At 39.3% G+C, this 21,554-nt stretch overlaps 1 protein-coding gene across 1 annotated transcript in view; it reads right to left on the bottom strand.

Moving 5' to 3' along the window:
- FAF1 (Fas associated factor 1) overlaps window positions 1-21,554 on the bottom strand; it is a 468,145-nt gene that overhangs the window by 131,329 nt on the left and 315,262 nt on the right. The window contains exon 13 of the mRNA XM_051857780.3: window positions 12,269-12,423. Within this exon, the coding sequence (XP_051713740.1) occupies window positions 12,269-12,423 (155 nt within the window). The remainder of the gene's footprint in view (window positions 1-12,268; window positions 12,424-21,554) is intronic.

Here is a 21,554-nt window from a genome sequence, read left to right as displayed (position 1 = left end):
GAGAAATGTTCCATCCGCTAGTTCACCCTGCAATGGCCTGGGATGGGCCAGACTGAAGCCAGAAGCCGGAGCCAGGAGCCAGGAGCCAGAAGCTTCATCTGAGTTTTTCACATGGGGACAGGGGCCCGAGTGCTTTGGCCATCTTCCGTAGCTTTCCTAGGCACATTAGCAGAGAGCTAGTTAGGCGTGCAGCAGCCAGAATTCAAACCAGCACCCATATCGGATGCAATGGCTTAACTTGCTACATTACAGCTCTGGCCACCGTTAAGGTTTTATAAACATCTTACATTTTAGAAGTTACTTTTTAGCAACTTACTTTTCAGATGTGCTTCACTAGATGACTCATTAGAAAATTAATGCTTTGTGGCCGGTGCCACGGCTCACTAGGCTAATCCTCCACCTTGTGGCACCGGCACACCGGGTTCTAGTCCCGGTCAGGGTGCCAGATTCTGTCCCGGTTGCCCCTCTTCCAGGCCAGCTCTCTGCTGTGGCTAGGGAGTGCAGTGGAGGATGGCCCAAGTCCTTGGGCCCTGCACCCCATGGGAGACCAGGAGAAGCACCTGGCTCCTGCCATCGGATCAGCACGGTGCACCGGCTGCAGTACACCAGCCGCGGCGGCCATTGGAGGGTGAACCAATGGCAAAGGAAGACCTTTCTGTCTGTCTGTCTCTTTCTCTCTCACTGTCCACTCTGCCTGTCAAATAAATAAATAAAAGAAAAAGAAAATTAATGCTTTGTATCATCAGATAACTCATGATTTTTCAGCCATATTTACTTGAACCTGTATACTCTAAAATACTAGTATAGGGGCAATGTTGAAGCAGAGTGGGTTAAACTGTCGCTTGTGATGCTGGCATCCCACATGGTAGCACTGGTTGGAATCCTGATTGCTCGACTTCCAATCTAGCTTTCTGCTAATGTGCCTGCAAATGCAGCAAAAGATGGCTCAAGTACTTTGGCCCCTGCTATCCATGTTCTGGCTTTGGCATGGCCCAGTCCTGACCAAAGTGGTCATTTGGGAAACCAGCAGAAAGATTTCTTTTTCTGTCACTCTTTGAAATAAATAAAATAAATCTTTAAAAAATATTAGAATAACTAATTAGCTTTGGGGATTTAATGTACATGAGTATACCATAAGGGTTCAAAGAAAAGGAAAGAATTCAGCAGCAGATCACAAAAAGGACCAAAGGCTTGCATATTAATTTTAATTCAATATATCTCAAGATAAGACATTCTTTTAACTCTGTGACTCTCATAATTAATATATTTAGAATATTCAAAGCACAGAGTGTGTAGGAGAAAGACCAAGGAGAACATTAACAGAATAACAGGACAGATACAGTGCCAGAGAAAAAACTGGATTAATAAAAATTTACAATGTTGTCCTTTGGACTGGCTTGTTGATAGCATCATATTTGCATTGTTCTTTTCTTTCTTTTTTTTTTTTTTTTTGGATTTTTTTTTTTTGACAGGTAGAGTGGATAGTGAGAGAGAAAGAGACAGACAGACAGAAAGGTCTTCCTTTGCCGTTGGTTCACCCTCCAATGGCTGCCGCGGCCAGCGCACCGCGCTGATCTGATGGCAGGAGCCAGGTACTTATCCTGGTCTCCCATGGGGTATAGGGCCCAAGCACTTGGGCCATCCTCCACTGCACTCCCGGGCCACAGCAGAGAGCTGCCTGGAAGAGGGGCAACTGGGACAGAATCCGGCGCCCCGACTGGGACTAGAACCCGGTGTGCCGGCGCCGCAAGGCGGAGGATTAGCCTAGTGAGCCGCGGCGCCGGCCTGCATTGTTCTTTTCTAACAACAGCTTTCATATAGGCAAAATTTACAACTATACCTAACTGCATACTTCTTGAACAGCACTAATTAGATTAATGTAGAGGGAAAACAGGCTTTTAGTTTTTCAACATAAGTGTGCTTTGATTCAGATACAATGCATACACCACCAGGCAGTAATAATTATAGTACTAGACCACTAGTAGTGTGCCAAGTATCCAAATCAGAGTTAAAAGTGTTTGAAACTGGGTGATTTTAAATCATTTTGAAAAACATTTTTAAAAAGAAAATCTATTTTAAAAACAATAAAGAATATATTATAAACAGTTTAGCCATCATCTAAATAGAGACTGGCTTGTTCAGAGGCCATCACCTTTTATCCATCCCCCCTTGCTTTCAGTACTATTAGGAAACTATTCACAAGTGCACCCCTGGACAATGCTGAGCAGTAATTATGACTTGCTGACAAAAAGATATGAACAATTACTGAGCCCATTTTGAAACCTTACACTAATAAAGTCATTAGATGCTGCCCTTGCCATGATCCTTCTAAAAGCTTCTGAAGTTACAAGAACACACGGCATTGTTTGCAGGGACAATTGCTGCTGGCAGAACGCAAACCTTGAGTTAAACCATGCTGCAAATTGATCTTGACATTCTGTTAAGACCGCCACTAAAAATCAAAAGCAGAGGAGAAAAGGAGAAAATGAGTGGGTAGGATGTAATCATGGAACAGGAGGGGTTCCTCCTCACCTTCTCTCCTCCCTCTTCACAAAACAAACCAGGGAGAAAATGACAAACTCTCCTGGTGTTTTGGAACCTTTATTTTAAAGCATTAATTAAGCCCTTGACCTGGGATGTTTAGGATAGCAATACACTTCCTTTAAAAGTACTGGAAGGAAAATGTTGCACAAAGGCAAGAAAGAAGTTTGGGGGAAATTTTATGGAAATCTGCTATAAAGGCTCTCCGGAAATCCCTGTAGCTTGATTATATCCTGTTTATGTATTTTATCGCCACCTCTGCAGAATTCATATCTGCTCCCAGTGGAGCAGACAAACACTAACACTTCTTGTGTCTTCCATGCAGACCCCACACTTGGGCAGCATTTGCTGGATCAAATGGAAGTGCAGGGTTAGAGTAACATGGTCAGCTAGGCTTCAGCCAAGCATGAATCACTGAGTAGTCTGGAATTAAGGGTAAGCCACTGTGAATATGGCTAATTACTGGGATGGAAAGTAAGGTGAAGACAGTCTACTGATAATAAGCACTTTAAGTCAATTAACTCTTACCAAAGAGTAAGAAATGTGGGAAACTATCACTTGAATATTAAGGCTAACAAGTACCTGTCAGCACAGCAGCGGAAGTTTGCAGTGACCCGAAATGTTGCACCCAAGGGCATTAGGTTCAAAAGCTAATATTGATAGGCAATAGAATTCTGTCTGTGAACACTGGTACTGTGTATACAGAATATAACACAATGCTATGTATACGGGCAACTCACGTAACCCAGGCACTATCAATTTATAGGGAACTATTTGTAGCTACCCTGAACACTGCTTAGAAATAGTGTGCAATGCCTGATTTAACACTTTGTAGTACGCACACTGATGTGTGAAACATATTCACCTCAGGAAGTTAGATAGATATAAGCAACCCATTCTTTAGCACTCATAGCTGGCTGACTAACCAGCTGGCACTGTCTAGTGAAATTCAATGTTTCATTCATGTTTTCTAGAATCAAATGGTCTAAACCAGCACCTGTGCTTTTCTGTGAGCTCCCCAGGTCATAACTCAAGATATTCACTAAACTACATAATACTGGTGGTTAACTGTTAACATAGGTTATGTGACTTTCCGTGATGAAGCAACTTCAACCAAGAATTCACAGCTCAGCATGAAGGGCATACTCATGTGCCAGTGCTCCCATGCACCCAGTATTGAACCAATTAACTTTTGGTGCACTACTTAAGATACTGCCTGGGATGGTCAGATACCATATTAGAGTGCCCGAGTTCCAATTCTGAATATGTCCCCTGGGAAGAAGTGGGAGGCAGCACAGGTATTTGGGTCCTTACTCCCTATGAGGGAAACCCAGATAGAGTTTTGGGTTCCTGGCTTAAGCCTGGCCTAGTCATGACTGTTGCAAGGCACTTGAAAATGAACCAGTAGATGGAAGATCTTTCTGTTTCTTTCTCAAATAATATCAAATAATTAAAATGTATTTTAAAATTTTCATTTATTTTCACTTTATTTGAAAGGCAGTGAGCCACATGGAGACAGACATATGGTGGCAGGGACTTAAGTACTTGAGCCATCATTTGCTGCCTCCCAGGTTATGCATTAGCAGGAAGCTGGATTAAAAATGGAAAAGCTAGGGCTTGCACCAGGCATTCCAAGTCACATCTTAATCACAGCACTAAACACCTGCCCCTAAAAAGCTACAATAGAGGGGCCAGCACTGTAGCACAGTGGGTTAAAGCCCTGGCCTGAAGTGCCGGCAACCCATATGGGTGCCAGCTCTAGTCCCAGCAGCTCCTCTTCTGATCCAGCTCTTTGCTATGGCCTGGGAAAGCAGTAGAAGATGGCCCTTGGGACCCTGCACCCACGGGGGAGACCCGGAAGAAGTTCCTGGCTCCTGGCTTTGGATCGGCACAGCTCCGGTCATTGCGGCCATCTGAGGAGTGATCCAGAGGATGGAAGACCACTCTCTCTGTCTCTACCTCTCTCCGTAACTCTTTCAAATAAATAAAATAAATCTTTAAAAAAAAAAAAGCTATAATAGAGAGAAGCAAATGAACACTTACTGTATTGGTGTTTTGATGGTGACCAATTGGAATGTGCCTGACTTCTTGGTATATCTTAAGATGTAACCAGTCTAGCACTCATGTATCATGTACATATTTACTTTAATCAATGGTACCACCACTGCAGAAGGTTCAGTGGTACAAAATGGCTCAATTTGGAGAGCCAATTGCTTCTGGGGTGTTACAGAGACCTGGTGAAGTCTGAGGAAAAACTCTGGAACTACTGAAAAAAACTCATCTGGTTTGGAATGCAAGCCTCTTTCCAGATGTGCAGAGGGAATCCAGACACATGAGCACAGGCCACAATATTCTGGGGCCCTATAGGGCAAACAGATGATGAGGTACTCAGTTTAGATATTTTTAATTCATACTATAATTTTTTAAAATTATGTATTTGAAAGTTAGAGAGAGAGAGAGAAAGACAAAGATTTTCCATCTACTGCTTCACTTCCCAAATGCCTGCAACACCTGGGGTGGGGCAGGGCTGAAGCAAGGAGCCTGGAACTCAATCTGGGAAAGTTTCCTGCTGCCTCCCAAGGTGCACATTGGCAGGAAAACTGGAACTGGAAGTAGAGTTGGAACTTGAACCCACACACTCTGATATGCAGGTGCTCTAAGCAGCATCTTAACCACCTGAATAAATGAAATGATCGCACTTTAGTTTTATTAGTCCTATTAGTAGCTACAGGGAAAGATCACACATTTAGAAAAGGTAGCAGCATTTCTGATGCTCTTGCCATTATTCAAGGTGGTTCTCTCTTATCCACTGTTTTTCATTTAACCTATTAACATTTATTTATTATTAAGGCCGGCGCCGCGGCTCACTAGGCTAATCCTCCGCCTTGTGGCACCGGCACACCGGGTTCTAGTCCCAGTCGGGGCGCCAGATTCTGTCCCGGTTGCCCCTCTTCCAGGCCAGCTCTCTGCTGTGGCTAGGGAGTGCAGTGGAGGATGGCCCAAGTCCTTGGGCCCTGCACCCCATGGGAGACCAGGAGAAGCACCTGGCTCCTGCCATCGGATCAACGTGGTGCGCCGGCTGCAGTGCACCAGCCGCGGCGGCCATTGGAGGGTGAACCAATGGCAAAGGAAGACCTTTCTCTCTGTCTCTCTCTCTCTCACTGTCCACTCTGCCTGTCAAAAACAAAAACAAAACAAAACAAAAAAACATTTATTTATTATCAAAATAGCACTTCAGTTTTTGTCATTTATATGTTACATTCCAGAAGGGTTTAAATGTATTTTGACTGACATGTAATAATTGTTCATCTTTACAGGGTATAGTGTGTACTCATCAAATCATGGTTATTACCATTTCTTTTAATTTGGAGGCTTTGAGTGCCTCTCTTTTAGTTCTTCATAAAATATAAAACAGGTTTTAGTGAACTATTATTACCTTACTGGGTTGGAACACTAGAACACATTCTTCTAACTAACTGCTTTGGGAACAATTTCCTTTTATTTCCCTTCCCCACTCCCAGGCTCTAGTAATCACCATTCTGCATTCAGATAAAAATAAACTTTCTAATTCAAAACTTTCTAATTCCTCATATACCACATTTTCTTTATTCATTTGTGAGTGAGTTCCTAATTTGATTCTTTATCTTGGCTAATGTGAATACAGCACAGGCACTTTGCTAAAGCAATGACATTACAGATATACCTCCCTTAGGGAGTGGACAACCTTAATACATAATAATCATAATAGTACAAGTTAGTATAGAGATTTTATGGGAGCATATAGAAAATACATTTTAACTCATACGGAGGCAGGGGAAGGATGAGGAGTGGCAAAGCTTCTTGGAAGTGATATTTGTTCTGGATTTTAAGAAATTATTCCTTCATGATAAGCACTCAATTACTATGAATATACTGTACACAGAAATATTATTAGACCATGATGTCTATTTATGTTATACATATAATTTAATATATGATCAGCATTTCACTATCTGCCTGTAAGCATAAGCCAATATTAGGATGAATCATTAACAAAAGGATGTCTTTCGATCTGTCCATCCTGACTTTAACTCTCTTCTGTTTCAGATCATACAAGATTACAAGACCAGCTCCCTCTAATCTTTCTCTCCTCCATAATTATCTCAACCACTGACCATTCATTCCAGATATCTAATTATGAGGCTTATTATTAACCTTTTTGTAAAGAATAGCAAAATCTGTAACCCGAAAAATTAGGAGTATTAATATAAAATTTCTCTTTTAAAACTATTTATTTATTTGGAAGGCAGAAGACAGAGAGAGAGAGAGAGAGAGAGAGAGAGAAAGAGATCTCCCATCTGTTGGTTGATTCTCCAAATGCCTGTAACATCAGGGGCTGGGACAGGTTGAAGCCAGGAACCTGGAACTCAATTCAATCTCCCATTGAACTACTTCAACTACTTCAGCTATCATGGCTGCCTCCTAAGGTCTGTATTAGCAGAAAGCTGCGATCAGGAGCTAGAGCCAGAAATAAACCCAGGTCCTCTGATGTGGAACCTGGTATCTTCTTCTTTGTCTTTTTTTTTTTTTTTAAGTAAGATTTATTTATTTCCAAAGTCAGAGTTACAGAGACACACATACACAGAAAATAGAGAGAGAGAGGAGAGAGAATCTACCATCTACTGGTTCACTTCCCAGATTGCCCCAACAGCCAACACTAGGCCAGACCAAAACCAGGAGCTGGAGGCTTCATCTGGGTCACCAACATGGGTGGCAAGGTCCCATGTACTTGACAGTCAGTCTCCCATTGTTCTCCTAAGCACATCAGCAGGGTGCTACATCAGAAGTAGAGCACCTGGGACTTGAACCAGCACCCATATGGGATGCCGGCATCACAAGTGGCAGCTTAACTCTATGCTCAATGCCAGCTCCAAGAGACCTGGCATCTAACTGGCTTTGCTAAACTCCTGTCCCATCCACACTCTTAAAGTATATTATATAAAACTCATATATCTTGCCTTTTAGACTATGAATGTTTGCAGAGTTAGGTTTGTATCTTACTCAACTTTTCATCCTCAGTGCACAGCACCATTCTTGGTTCATATTAAATATTCAGTGTTTACTCAATGAATAAAAATGAAGGAATATACACCTTTCTTAAGATATTTTTAGTTACTTTTAGAAGTGATTTTGCAGGATCTACTTGCTTACAGTTATCTATTTTTTTAACTCTTTCATTTATAGGTATATCCTACATTTCTATCAGGATCACTGGTCAAATAGATATTTAAGAAATTATACTTTCTAGCACATCTCTTAAGACTAGCAAGTACTTTCTGCCTACTGCTTCAAGAATGGCTCTGAAATCTAATCAGAAATGATAGTTAACAAGACTACACAATCACCCAAGCAAGAAAGTTCCATTTAAATATGCCATCTGGAAATTATAAGCAACATTCTAGGACAGAGTAAGATATATACAGTTATTTGTTAAATGCTTATTGAATTTCTTTCTCCCATAATTTTTAAAGTACCTTGTTTTTAATAAGACAAATAAAATGAATAAGCCCTTCTTATTTAAAAATTTAGTAAGAGAGAAGAGAGATGGTAATCACTAACTGGTAAAGTCTAGTGTTTTGGTCTATAATTGGAATGGTTCAAAATCAATTAGAAGTTATTCTTTTTTTTTTTTTTTTTTTTTTTTTTGACAGGCAGAGTGGACAGTGAGAGAGAGAGACACAGAGAGAAAGGTCTTCCTTTTGCCGCTGGTTCACCCTCCAATGGCCGCCGCTGCAGCCGGCGCACCGCGCTGATCCTGGCAGGAGCCAGGAGCCAGGTGCTTTTCCTGGTCTCCCATGGGGTGCAGGGCCCAAGCACCTGGGCCATCCTCCACTGCACTCCCTGGCCATAGCAGAGAGCTGGCCTGGAAGAGGGGCAACCGGGACAGAATCCGGCGCCCCAACCGGGACTAGAACCCGGTGTGCCGGCGAGAAGTTATTCTAATACATGTTATACAGACATAAGTTGTTCAATCTAAGTATTCAATTTAGAGAAAAAGTTACTAAAATAATTTTAGAGGCTGAAAAATACAAATCATCAACATATTCTGCAGAAAAGTTTCTTTTTTTATTCCAGTTTGTTAGAAAAATCAGAAAATTATAATAGCAAGTGACACTCATATTAGGGTCACTTCACCAAAGTGTTCCCTTAGCCTAATATCCTTCACTTATCTGCTATACACACAAGAGATTAAAAGTAAATTTCGATTGGAGGACTAATGCTTCTATAGGCTTAATCACAGTACTCCTTTAGCAAAAGTGTATGACATTAATGTCCCCAGCCATACTCAGGGGGTGCTCCAAGAAAACCACTATGGAAACATCCAGACTAAGGAACTCACAAGCCTGAATTTCTCTATAGTTTTATATGGTAGCCTGAGCCGGGATAGCAAATTAAGACCAGAGACTATCCACTAGGAATTTATTTCCAAACTGTTCGATCTGTCATAATCACAGTTACAAGGAACTTCACAGTCTAGAAAACTCTTCCATATTTCCATATATTAATATGTCCCATTTAGTAATATGTGACTGTCTCTGTGGTAATGTACAAATAACAGTATAACTACTTATTTTTAAAAATATTTATTTATTTGTAAGAGCCATGGGGGGGGGAGAGAGAGAGAGAGAAAGAGAGAGAGGGAGGGAGAGAGAGAGAGAGAGATATCGAGATCGATCTTCCATCTACTAGTTTATTTCCCAAATGGCTGCAAGTCAGGTGCCAGGAGCTTCTTCTGGGTCTCCCATATGGGTACAAGGGCCCAAGCACTTGGGCCATATCCTGCTGCTTTACCAGGCATATTAGCAGGAAGCAGGATAGGAAGTAGAACAGCTGGGTCTGGAATCAGTGCCCACATGGGATGCTGGTGTCACAAGCAGCAGCTTTATCTGCTATACCACAATACTAGCCCCAGTATAACAACCTTTGATATGCAGCCTACTGATCATTAAATATTAGTATAAGCAGTCTTTCACTGAATTGAGTGAAAATTTCAGGTTTTGTTATTCAAAGTTGAAAGCATCAAATGAATGATTCAATCAATTTTACTGATAAGTATCTTTGCATAAATGTAATGTTAAAATCCAAGAAAGACTATAAAGCAGGAAACCTAATGAGATAACTTTATTTATCTATGATAGGTGCTAAGCAAATTATCGCCAAGTGAAACCTTTTTTATGGGCAATAAATCAGCCTAACCAATTCTCTTACAGTTTCATATATCAAAAGAAATCAACTTTATTTTGGAATATGCCATTTTAATGAAATTTTATCTTGTGTGTGTAAAATCTGTAGTTTCCATCCGGCGCCGCAGCTAAATAGGCTAATCCTCTGCCTGCGGCGCCGGCACACCAGGTTCTAGTCCCGGTCGGGGCGCCGGATTCTGTCCTGGTTGCCCCTCTTCCAGGCCAGCTCTCTGCTGTGGCCCGGGAAGGCAGTGGAGGATGGCCCAAGTGCTTGGGCCCTGCACCCACATGGGAGACCAGGAGAAGCACCTGGCTCCTGGTTTTGGATCAGCGCAATGCGCCGCCACAGCGCGCTGGCCGCAGTGGTCATTGGAGGGTGAACCAACGGTAAAGGAAGACCTTTCTCTCTGTCTCTCTCTCTCTCACTGTTCATTCTGCCTGTCAAAAAAAAAAAAAAAAATCTGTACTTTCTCATTTGCCTTATAGTTCCATCACTGGTACTATTACATTAAAAGTGGCAATGTAATTTTGTTACTTTAATATAGAGGAACATCATACCTTAAAGGAATTTAAAATTTTTAATATGGACAGAATTAGATTTTGAATAACGATGCTACCTTAAATTTGAGAAATCATTCCATTCTCTTTCACTGCATTGCCTCATTTGTGGTTCCTTTAATTGTTTATTAAATTGAATTCCTAGGTGTTTCTATTTTTAGTTTTTAACATTATTTGTTTTATTTTGATGACAGTTACTTAATAACGGATGCTACACTTTAAAAATGAAGACTGAAATATTCTATCATACTTCATAGTCGGTCCTGCAATTCATTGAGAAATAGCTCTAAAGCCTTAAACAGGGCCTTTATTTAGTGTTTTTAAAAGAGTGTCATAAGGAGTTAATAGGACACAGCTGTACTGGCTCTTTCTAATAAGCAGCTTCTGTCGCTTTGGTCACCACAGGTGTCTCTGTAACCTGCAAACTCTTATTACTAGTGTATCAAAGTTGTGCTACTTAACAGACTTCTTTAGTAAAACATAACAAAGCAATTACATGGCTGTTGATTGCAAGTCATAAAAAAACCCTCAAACACTGTTTTTCAAAAGAAACTACACTGCAATTTTTTGTCATTGTAAAATAAAAGGAACTAAGGAATTAAATGGAAGATAGAACAAAATAACAGCAGGTAGCCTGCTGAACTTAGCCACTACAGATGGTTTAGAAATAGTGTTTCCTTCTCTATCAAGTTTTGGATAAAAGGAAAGGAGGAGATTCCTTACTGCCAGTGAATGGGGAAAGATTTAGCCAAGTCTCTAGTCTACGTATTTTACTTCATGAAAGACCTTCGATGCTGCATTTTTATCTGTTTTTGGCACTGCTTTTCATCACCTTTAACTGAGTGTGAATAATAACCTAATTTAATTTAAACAAATACAGGTGCTAAAGGTTCTTTATTTATGTATAACAGGGAATATTTCCAAGGCAGAAAGGAGTCATCCTGGAAATTTCCTAACCATTTGCTTAAAGAAATGAAGTATTAGATGAAGAAATTGCTTCAACATTGTTTTGCCTCACATTTAAGGGAAGAACCATCTTTCTTTTCAGATTCAGATTACATATAACAAAATCTGAGTGATGACCAAAAAAAAGCCAGTGAGCCGTACAATAAAAAGACAAAACAGATGATTTCTAATTGTTGTATAATTGCTTAAATTAGGTAGCTATAATAGGCTTGTGTTGAAATGAATTAATTTAATCTTCTTGTTCATGAGCCATCAGCCTTTGATTATGATTATGTTAACACACCCATAGTAGCATCATGGGATGTTACGGACATATGTGAAATTAAACATGATTAAATATATTTGAGATGGGAAGCTCAAATAGGCAAAATATGAAGAATTATTCATCACTTACAGATATTATGATTAACAAACTAAGTAAACTTATCCTGACAGTTAGGAAAGGGATTTTTTTTTTCCTATTGAGAATATGGATGTATTGCTGGCTCTGTGCAAAAGAATGTGTGCAATAAAGCGATGACATCAATTAGCATATGCTAGAGTTAAGCTATTTCCAATTCCACTGGACTGGTTCAGAATGTCCTGCCTTTTTCACTGAAGTTATTAAAAAATAAACTTACCAGTAGGATTGTGTATTAGATTTGCTTTGTCTTTTCTGGACATCATTAAAAACATTTTCTTTAAATGTTCAATAACATTTTAGAAATGCAGTATACCTGTTTTATTGCAAAAGTAGAGGACAGACATGTATTTTTGTTCTTATTCTTGAATTTAAGAAGAATGTTTTATAAGTTTAGGTATTAGTTTCATAATTTTAAATAACTACTCATGTCAGCCAAAACAAATAGCTTTTATATATTGAAATGTAATGGTAGTGAACTGAGTGCTAAGGATGAAAAACGCTTACGATGAAAAACTAAACACAATGATATCTTTAAAAAAAATAGCAGCCCAACTTAACTTGTGAACAATAGTATTACCTTGCTCTGTTGGCGTCCTTTGTCAGATCCCAAGCCCAGGTTATAAAATTTTGACTCAGATAAGAAACAATAGATTCAGCACAAAGCATTTGTGAGCAGAACACATTGGTTAGTACACTTTCATCATGGTGGAGGTAGATAGCAAGAAGCTTTCTCTGAAAAGAAAAGAAAAGATTGATCAATGATAACATCCACCAATGTTAATATTTCTTGAATTTCAGAGAGGCATTGAAGCATTATCAATCTATAGGAACAATAAAAACAAAAATTAAATGCTATTTTCTAGAAGAGTATCTTACATTTCCTACATTTGGAGTTCCTAAAGCATCTACTAACATGAATAAATTTTGCTTCCCTACATGCTAAAGAAGCTCCAGTAACTACAATTAACATTAAACACTGCCATTGCATAGTTCTGCTTACATGTATAAGCCCATTTTCAAACAGATATCCTATAAAACTGAATTTTCCTTAAATAAAATGGGTTTATTATTCTTCACAATTATGTATTTAACATGTAAAAAGAAATATTAACTTTGAACTACCCAACCAAACAGAAAAAATATTGATTGAATGGTAAGATCCCTTTTACATACTTTTTTCACTATGAACAAAGAAAAATCTCTTCTACTTGAAAGGGAAAAGTCTGAAATGAAGTTTTAATTCCATGGGTAATTACAAATTCCTTACTGTGTTCCTATAAGTCCTGAGAGCATGTAACATCTTTATCATTTTAAAAAGATAAAAAAAAATTTAGTTTACATGTATTGTTTCCTCCTTATTTTAGAAAATGTTCCATGTGGTTTCTAATATGGAAAATTATAATAACAGTTTGCTCTCTTAAAAGTGTCCCGTTACAGACATTCAATAAAATAATTAAAACTAAAAACTGAAATCGAACAACATAGCTCACAACAAATCAGCTTTAACCACAATGAAATTATGAAAAAAACAAAACTGTTGTTGATTTAACTTCTTAGTGCCACTTTACAGAAAAGCTGAGTGTGAAAATAGTTAAAATGATCAGACAAAAAGGAAAGATAGAATTTGATGGTAAAAACAACCTACAAACCAATCTGTGTAATTCTACCCAAGGAAAATTTCAAAGAAGCTTAGGCTCTTTCCCCTCATATGAAATAACAGTGTGATAAGTCAGTATATGAAAATTTGCTTGTGTGGGATTCTAATCAAAAGAAAGACACTTAAAGAAAAATATAAGGGTCATACTGATGAAAGACTACTCAAGTCTGATGCTTGGAATTATTCCGATAGAGAATGCAAATAATAATAAAGTTCTTAATAAAATATTGTCTGTAAGGGAAAATTTTGTACTAGATGAGGACAGCCAGAGGTAGACAAGCACATTAAGATTCTAAAAGCATGTACTATAATAGGATACCCTATTAGTCACTCTCACAACCATTACGGACTTTAATCTCCAGAATAACCCTGTAAATAGGTACTCTTCACTTCACTAGTACATGAGGAAACAGAGGTTTAGAAAACTGATCTGTACCAAATTTCCACAGCTAGTTGGCAAGAAATATACTGGGAACTGGAACCCAGATCAACTGACCCATGTCTAGTGTTCCTTCTCTGAGACTACTGAGGCAGCAAGAAAATCAGCACTTAAGGCTTGTGGGAGTGCTCATGTAATATGAAGATGCCAGATTGCATATAACATCAGTGCTTCTGGGCTTCTGGAACAGCAAGTAATGGGACTAAGGACAGCACTTCTAGGTATAAGTAGCTCCTCTGAACTAAGCTTGCTTTTACGTGTTAATTCACTTATTCAATCATTCAACAAGCAGTTGTTGAAATACTCTTTGTCAGGCCCAGCAGGAAGCACAGGCAATAAAATGGTGAACAAGAAAGACTCAGGGTTTCTTCATCTATGTTGGTATCTGCAGATAACAGTTGCAGGGTTTCTAGGAAGTTTGTTAATCTGATACATTGTTGGAGAGATACTTATCTAGTAAATTCCTACTCAACCTTTAAGGATCAAAACAAATGCCTCTATGGAACTTTCCCTGCTCTCTCTTTTCATTAGTATTACAATTGTTTACCAGTTTCCCCTCTAGACTAAGTCTCTCAAAGGTGAGGACTGGATCTCCTTGAGTCTTCTTTGCACCCTAAACTAGCATGGGTCACAGCCAGTTTAAGGAAAGAAACATGAATGCTGATATCAACCACAGTCTGCTGGCATAATAGACACCAAATGGCAGCAGCAATGCTAAATCAGTTTTAGTAAACCAAGCAATCTGCTGCTTTAGGGAAAAGAACATGAACCCATCAGCACTAACAAATTCAGAGCTCCTCTTCTTAGGAGCTCTCTTGCTGAATAGACAGAGGGATGTTAACCTCTAATTCGGCTTGATCGTATCTCAGCAACTACATTTAATGAGACACTGGGAACAAGGGAGCTGTCCACTTTTAAATCAGCATATTTCTAACCAAACAATAGCAATGGCTAAATCTTTAAAATGCCTATCTCTCTCAAGAACATTGAAACTGAACATTTAGACTTTGAGAAAGAGATTAGTGATCTACATTGCTATCTCACTGATTTAATTTAAGTGCTCTTCCAAACCAAACACACATGTGCCAAAAAGACTACCAAGAAACCCAACATGCAGAGTTCCCTATAAGTGCAGCCGACAGTGTTGACTGAAACTAAACTTGGAAATCCAGGGGCACTAATGCACAATATCAAGCAATAAAAAAGCATCTCTTTGGCAATATTTAATTTAAAAAAGAAAAAAGAGGCAGGCGAAGATCAGGCACTGTCTGTTTTGGAAGATCAACCATTCTGCATTTCAAAGCATTGGTCCCTGCAATATCCAGGTTACTGTGCTAGAATCTCCACTATTATATCGCAGTTGTGAGAGGGAGGGCAAAGATGTGTTTACTCAGTGATTAGGCCCTTAGAATAAGCCTCTAGCTCCTAGAGAGACAGCTCACCACTTATTCATTTGGGCCAATTCACAAAGCCTAGGAAGATTAAACATCCATGCTGAGAAGACAAGCGAATGCAGACGGCGAAAAAGAAATAAAAATTCTTTAAAAACTCTGAGATGACTTCATTATTTTTCCACAAGGAAACTTTAGGAAAGTGTTTAGTTAGAGAAAAACCCATATTGACCTCTCTCTAAACCCTTAATCTTTCCTTTGTGGTGGCACTGCTTTGTGGTAAGCGACTGGCTCGCCTCGCCCCTCTTTTCACTGGAAGCTGAGAGAAAAAAGGCTCTGGAGAAACAGTTTTCGTTCCAGGGACACAAACCCCTGACACTGTTAAACATGAGATGCCAGCAAAATACACTTAAAAAAATTCCCACTTTAAGCTCTAAACTGAATGTGAGAAAAGAGATGATAAAGAGTATCAGAAGAGAATCTTCAGGATGGGGGTACTCGTCTAACAGCTTTGAAAGGGAAAACTGAATACTCTTAAAATAATCTTTTCTTTCTAATATGCTTCCAATAAAAAATTTTCTCCTGCTTTTGTGACATAAGCAAGTAAAAAAATAAAGACTTAATAAAATGCAAAGATACTAAATCTGGGCAACAGAAAACTCTGATTAAATTATAGGCACGGCTAAATGAGCTCTAGACTCAGATTTCTGATTATCTTATTGAGCTCAATTAAGCACAGGCCACAACAGTGAAAACTGGGTTCAACATATCAACCAATCTGGGAGAAGCTGAAATGGCAAAGAAACTGAAAAACCGCTTTTGTGAAGAAAGAGCAACTAGTACATAGAAAAAGCATAAGAAAATGTTGTCTTCCATTACTATAACCAGTTTTCCTTTTAGCCCATTAATAATTTAGTTCAATAACATTTACAGAGTGTCATGTGGTAGGCACTGTGAATATATAGATGAATTAAAACAAAGTTCCCTTGCTATCAAGAATTGAGCGTGTGGTGGGTGGTGGTGGTGGCAGGGAAAACATTTAATTGTGGCACCATATAACCAGTGGTAATACTGGAGCATTAAAAAGCATGTATTTTATTTGTCCTTTCTAATTTGCAAGAAAGGGTTCTACGCCTGGTAGACCACAAAGGCAAGCAACTCTGCTATACCATGCACAGACCCAGTGTTTGTTATAGTTTTGGTAACACAACATAAAGGAAAGTCTCCAGGTTTTAAGGTAATAGAAAGCTCTATTCTCAAACCAGTTTTGCTACTTACCAGCTATGTGTCCACGAGGTACAATGAATTGTTAATAAAGATTGGGAATAAAGTACATTAAGTACTTTTTTATGATTCCTGGCCCATCACAGTTGCTGAATGAAAGTTAGCTATTAAGATATTTGTGGACTGTCTATGCAAAATAAAGCATATTGAAAGCAATTTCAAGAGAAATGATAGCTATGAAAATGAATTAAAGATTAAGTAGATCCTTCACCTTTCCTTCTGGCAGGAATGTCTGGGATGCTTACTGTGTCCCTGCCTGTAGTGCCTCACTAATCACATTCAGATCCAGGAGCTAAGTCATTAATTGATGCCTAGGAAACATCTAGAAACTAATGTGACTTGGCCTTGAGCTACAGATGCTATTGTATTTAGATATGTAGTATCACACAGAACATTACAGCTGGAAGGATTGAACTATATCTCAAAATAAGCCACTTAGCAGACACTCAGGAACTATTTGCTGATGGAATAAAAAGGAAGTTTCTTTTTTAGTACAAGAACATCTATAATCTATATGCTTAATGATTTTAAAGCTTATTTGACAAATAATTTTTATCAATTTTATTTAAGGTTTTTTGAGTCTAAGAATTAAAGTATAAAATAATTACCTTTGTGTACACTAGGACCTGATTTCATTTCTCTTCTTACTCTTTCTGCTATTTTTCCATTATAATTATCATTACCATAATAATCTGAATAATTATCATGATGATTCTTTTGTTTTTGTTTTAAATTTGGAATGGTTTAGAGAAACGAACAACTGACACACTGGTACATAAACATTCATTTATCCTTTATCTAGATTTACTAATTGCTAACCTCTTGCCATATGTTTTCATCATTCTGTTTTAAAATTCTTTCCCTAAAACATTTGAAAATTGCAGACATTATGACACTTCCACTCTAAATACTCTAGTATTTGTCTCCTGAGTACAATATGCTCCCTTACATAACCATCACATCTTTATCATACCCAGGATACTTAATGGTTACATAGTATCATTTAATAGAGGGTCCATATTTAAAATTTCCCAAGTGCGCCAGTGTCCTCTGTAGTTATTTATTGTTTTAAATTCAGGATCTAATTTGGATCATTCTAGTATACGGCTTACTGCCAAAATCCTTGAATATAGATGTCCACAGGTCCTACCCAGCATCTAACCATGACTCGGGTAAGTGCATGTGAGAACTGAGGCAGGCAGGGGTGAAGCCACATTGTCCAAGTTAAAATTCCCATTTTGCCACCTGTTAGCCACATAACCTTGGGAAAGTTACTTCCCTTTTCTATGCTTGGGTATGATATAATTCCAGAGTTGTAAAATCCAATGCTCTGTCTGGATGGGAGTGGTGAGTTAGTAAAGCTAACGAATCAGTGATCATGAGTGCTGTAGTAATAAAGGTGGTTTCAGGGTCTAGGCATGAAAATCAGACTGGCTGTTTCTTTGTGAAAGTGAAATGTGATCTGACATTTATTTATTTTTAAAATTTTATTTAAGTTATACAAGTTTCATGTATTTCATTTATACAGATTTAGAAACATTGTTACTTCCCATCTCACCCTCCCTCCCACCCACACTCCAACCCTTCTTTCTCCTCCCTCTTCCATTCCCACTTTTAATCTTTGCAAAGATCTATTTTCAGTTTACTTAATACTCATAAGGTTAATCCTACACTAAGAGTTCAACAAATAGTATGAAGAAAAAAAATCACTGTTCCTCAACGGAAGACAGAAGGGCTGTAAACAATCATCGAATCTCAAAATGTCCATCTCACTCCAATAAATTACATTTTAGGTCCTCTACTTCTTTGTGATGCTGACAAAATTTTACTGTACTTGTTTTAAAGATGTTTGTTTCATTTGTTTGAAAGCCAGAGTGATAGAGAGATAAACAAATATGGAGAGGGAAAGAAATCTTCCATCCACTGGTTTACTCCTCTTATAACCTCAACAGTTGGGGCTGATCCAAGTCAAAGCCAGGAGCCCTGAACTCTATCTGGGTCTCCCATGTGGGTTGCAGGGGCCTGAGCACTTGTGCCATCCTCTGTTGTGTTATTCCAGGTGTATCAGCAGAAGCTGGATGGGAAGCAAAGCAGCCAGGACTGGAACCCACACTCCAATCTGAAATGTTAGCATCACAGGTAGCAATTTATCCACAATGCTTGATGTTAAATTCATAATTTTTTAAAGATATATACTCATTTACTGATTTGAAAGTTAAAATTACAGAGAGAAAAGGAAAGAGAGATGTTTCATCTGCTGGCTTACTCCCCAGATGGCACAATAGTGAATGCTAAGCCAGACCAGAGCCAGGAGCCATGAGCTTCCTCCAGGTCTCCCACGTGGGTGGCAGGGGCCCAAGCACCTGGGCTATCTTCTGCTATTTTTCCCAGGCCATGAGCAGAAAGCTGGATTGTTACTGGAGCAACAAGTTCAGGAACCGGCACCTGTATGGGATGCTGGTGTTGCAGGCGGTGGCTTTACTTGCTACGCAACAACACTGGCCCCCAGACCCTATTCTTCAAATACTTTAAAAAAATTTTTTTAAAGATTTTATTTATTAAAAAAAAAGATTTTATTTATTTATTTTAAAGTCAAAGATCCACAGAGGATTGGCAGGGGTGGGGGTCTTCCATTCACTGGTTCACTCCCCAATTGGCCCCAACGGCTGGAACTGTGCTGATCCGAAGCCAGGAGCCAGAAGCTTCCTTGGGGTCTCCCACGCCGGTGAAGGCGCCCAAGGATTTGGGCCATCTTCTACTGCTTTCCCAGGCCATAGCAGAGAGCTGGATGGGAAGTGGAGCAGCTGGGTCTTGAACTGGCGCCCATATGGGATGCCAGCGCTTCAGGCCAGAGCATTAATCAGATTTATTTTTTTGAAAGGCAGAGTTACAGAGAGGGGGAGAGAGAGAGAGAGAGAGAGAGAGAGATTGATCTTCCATCTGCTGGCTTACTTCCCAGATGGATAAAGCGGCTAATGCTAAGCCAAGCCAAAGCCAGGAGCCAGGAGCTTCTTCTGGGTCTCCCAGATGGGTGTAGGGGCCCAAGCACCTGGGCCATCTTCCACTGCTTTCCCAGGCACATTAGCAAGCAGCTGGAATGGAAATGGAGCAGCTGGAACATGAACTGGCAGCCATATGGGATGCCAGCATTGCAGGTATCAGCTTTACTTGCTACACAATGCTGGCCCTGTGAACTCTAAATTTTAAATTTAGATGATAGAAAAATAAGCATGAAAAACAGAAAAAATAAAAAGAAAACTTTTGGAGAGTTCCAGTGGGGCCTGTGTAACAAAGAATTCCAGTGGGGCCAAAGAACTCCAAGCTAGAATGTCAGTGTAGGTTGTATTGACATGAATCATTAACAGTTTGTCTTGTTTGTCTGCAAAGATGATTTCAGAGATCAACAGGCAGCAACCAATGTGGAGAAGTTCCAAAAGGGTCTAGCCAGTTATTGAAGATGAGGTGATGCCAGGGTGATGCCTTTTTCATCTTACTTCCTGCAGCAGAAGTAGGGATAGCATACTCTGAAGGATGCAGATATCTCTTGAGTCCCACATAGAAGCAACTGTCATATGGAAATCAGAGGATTTTGAAAGAAGCTTAATGTAAAATCCAACTCTCATAAAACAAGCTTTAAAAAAATACACTGGATAGATTTTTACATTTTCATTGCTAACACACTGCAATATTTAGACTATAAAAAAAAAACTAGGAAAATCAACATGTGACTAAAGTTTTTATGAATAAAGAAATTAGAAGCTCAATTGACTGGATGCTCTTTGGAGAAGCTAGGATCCTAGAGGGAGTTTGGAGGCATGGGAGGGTAGCAGCAATGTTCAAGCTAGACAAAGATTTTCCAGGAGAATACTCAGAAGCAGTACTAAGACTAGAAAATGATCCTCTTAACGGTTTTGGTCTTCTACTATTCTTTTTTTTTTTTTTTTAAGGTATTTTAATTGAAAGCATTATACAGAGAGAAAAGGAGAGGCAGAGAGAGAGATTGATCTTCCATCGGTTGGTTCACTTCCCAATTGAATACAGCGGCCGGAAGCCCAGAGCTTCTTCCAGGTCTCCTATGTGGGTGCAAGGGCCCAAGGACTTGGGCCATCTTCCACTACTTTCCCAGGCCATAGCAGAAAGCTGGATAGGAAGTGGAGCAGCGGGGACTCAAACTGGTGCCCATATGGGATGCTGGCAGTACAGTCTACTGTTCTGAGAGGAACAATACCACACTGAGTCCATCATAGCCAGAACAGCATGAGTGTGAATATGAAGTGCATATTTTTGTAAAAAAAATTATTTATTTATTTATTTGAAACTTGGAGTTACAAAGAGAGAGAAGGAGTGGCAGAGAGGCAGAGAGAGAGAGAGAAAGAGAGAGAAAGGTTTTTCATCTGTTGTTTCACTCCCCAACTGGCTGCAACGGCAGGAGCTGTGCCTATCTGAAGCCAGAAGCCAGGAGCTTCCTCTGGGTTCTCCCAGGCAGGTCTTCCACACTGGTGTAGGGGCCTAAGGACTTGGGCCATCTTCTACTGCTTTCCCAGGCCATAGCAGAGAGCAGGATCAGAAGTGAAGCAGCCAGTCCTCGAACAGGCACCCATATGGGATGCCAGCACTGCAGCCAGTGGTTTTATCCCCTACACCACAGTGTTGGCTCTGAAGTACAAATTTTCAAGGGCAGAAATGAAAAGAACTCCTTTTCCTACTTTTAGGCCACTGAGAAAGAGAAAAAGAACTGACAGACTATTTCTCTTTTCTATTGACACATTCCAAGGGTGTAAGAACCACAAAACAGAGAATTAAAGATGAATTAAAAAGAATTTTTCTTTACAAAAGTTTTGATAATACTGCATTCTTACAGAAAATCACAGGAATTAGAATAATTTGTGGGTGTATATGTTCATTGCTTTTTAATACCATCAGGTATTGTCTGGCAGACAGATTTCAAAGCAGAATATTGTAAATTATAAAAAGCTGAGTTTAAACACAAAGCCATGGTAATTATTAATCACTCATTTAATAGGAGTGGCAGAGACATTATAATTGCTGCTGGCCTGGTGCTGCGGCTCACTTGGCTAGTCCTCTGCCTGTG

This window comes from Oryctolagus cuniculus, chromosome 7 (assembly GCF_051225735.1).
Source record: "Oryctolagus cuniculus isolate XC-2025 breed Fujian yellow rabbit chromosome 7, ASM5122573v1, whole genome shotgun sequence".
NCBI classification, from domain to species: domain Eukaryota; kingdom Metazoa; phylum Chordata; class Mammalia; order Lagomorpha; family Leporidae; genus Oryctolagus; species Oryctolagus cuniculus.
Note: the sequence above shows the minus strand (reverse complement) of the source record. Positions and strands in the feature narration are given on the sequence as shown.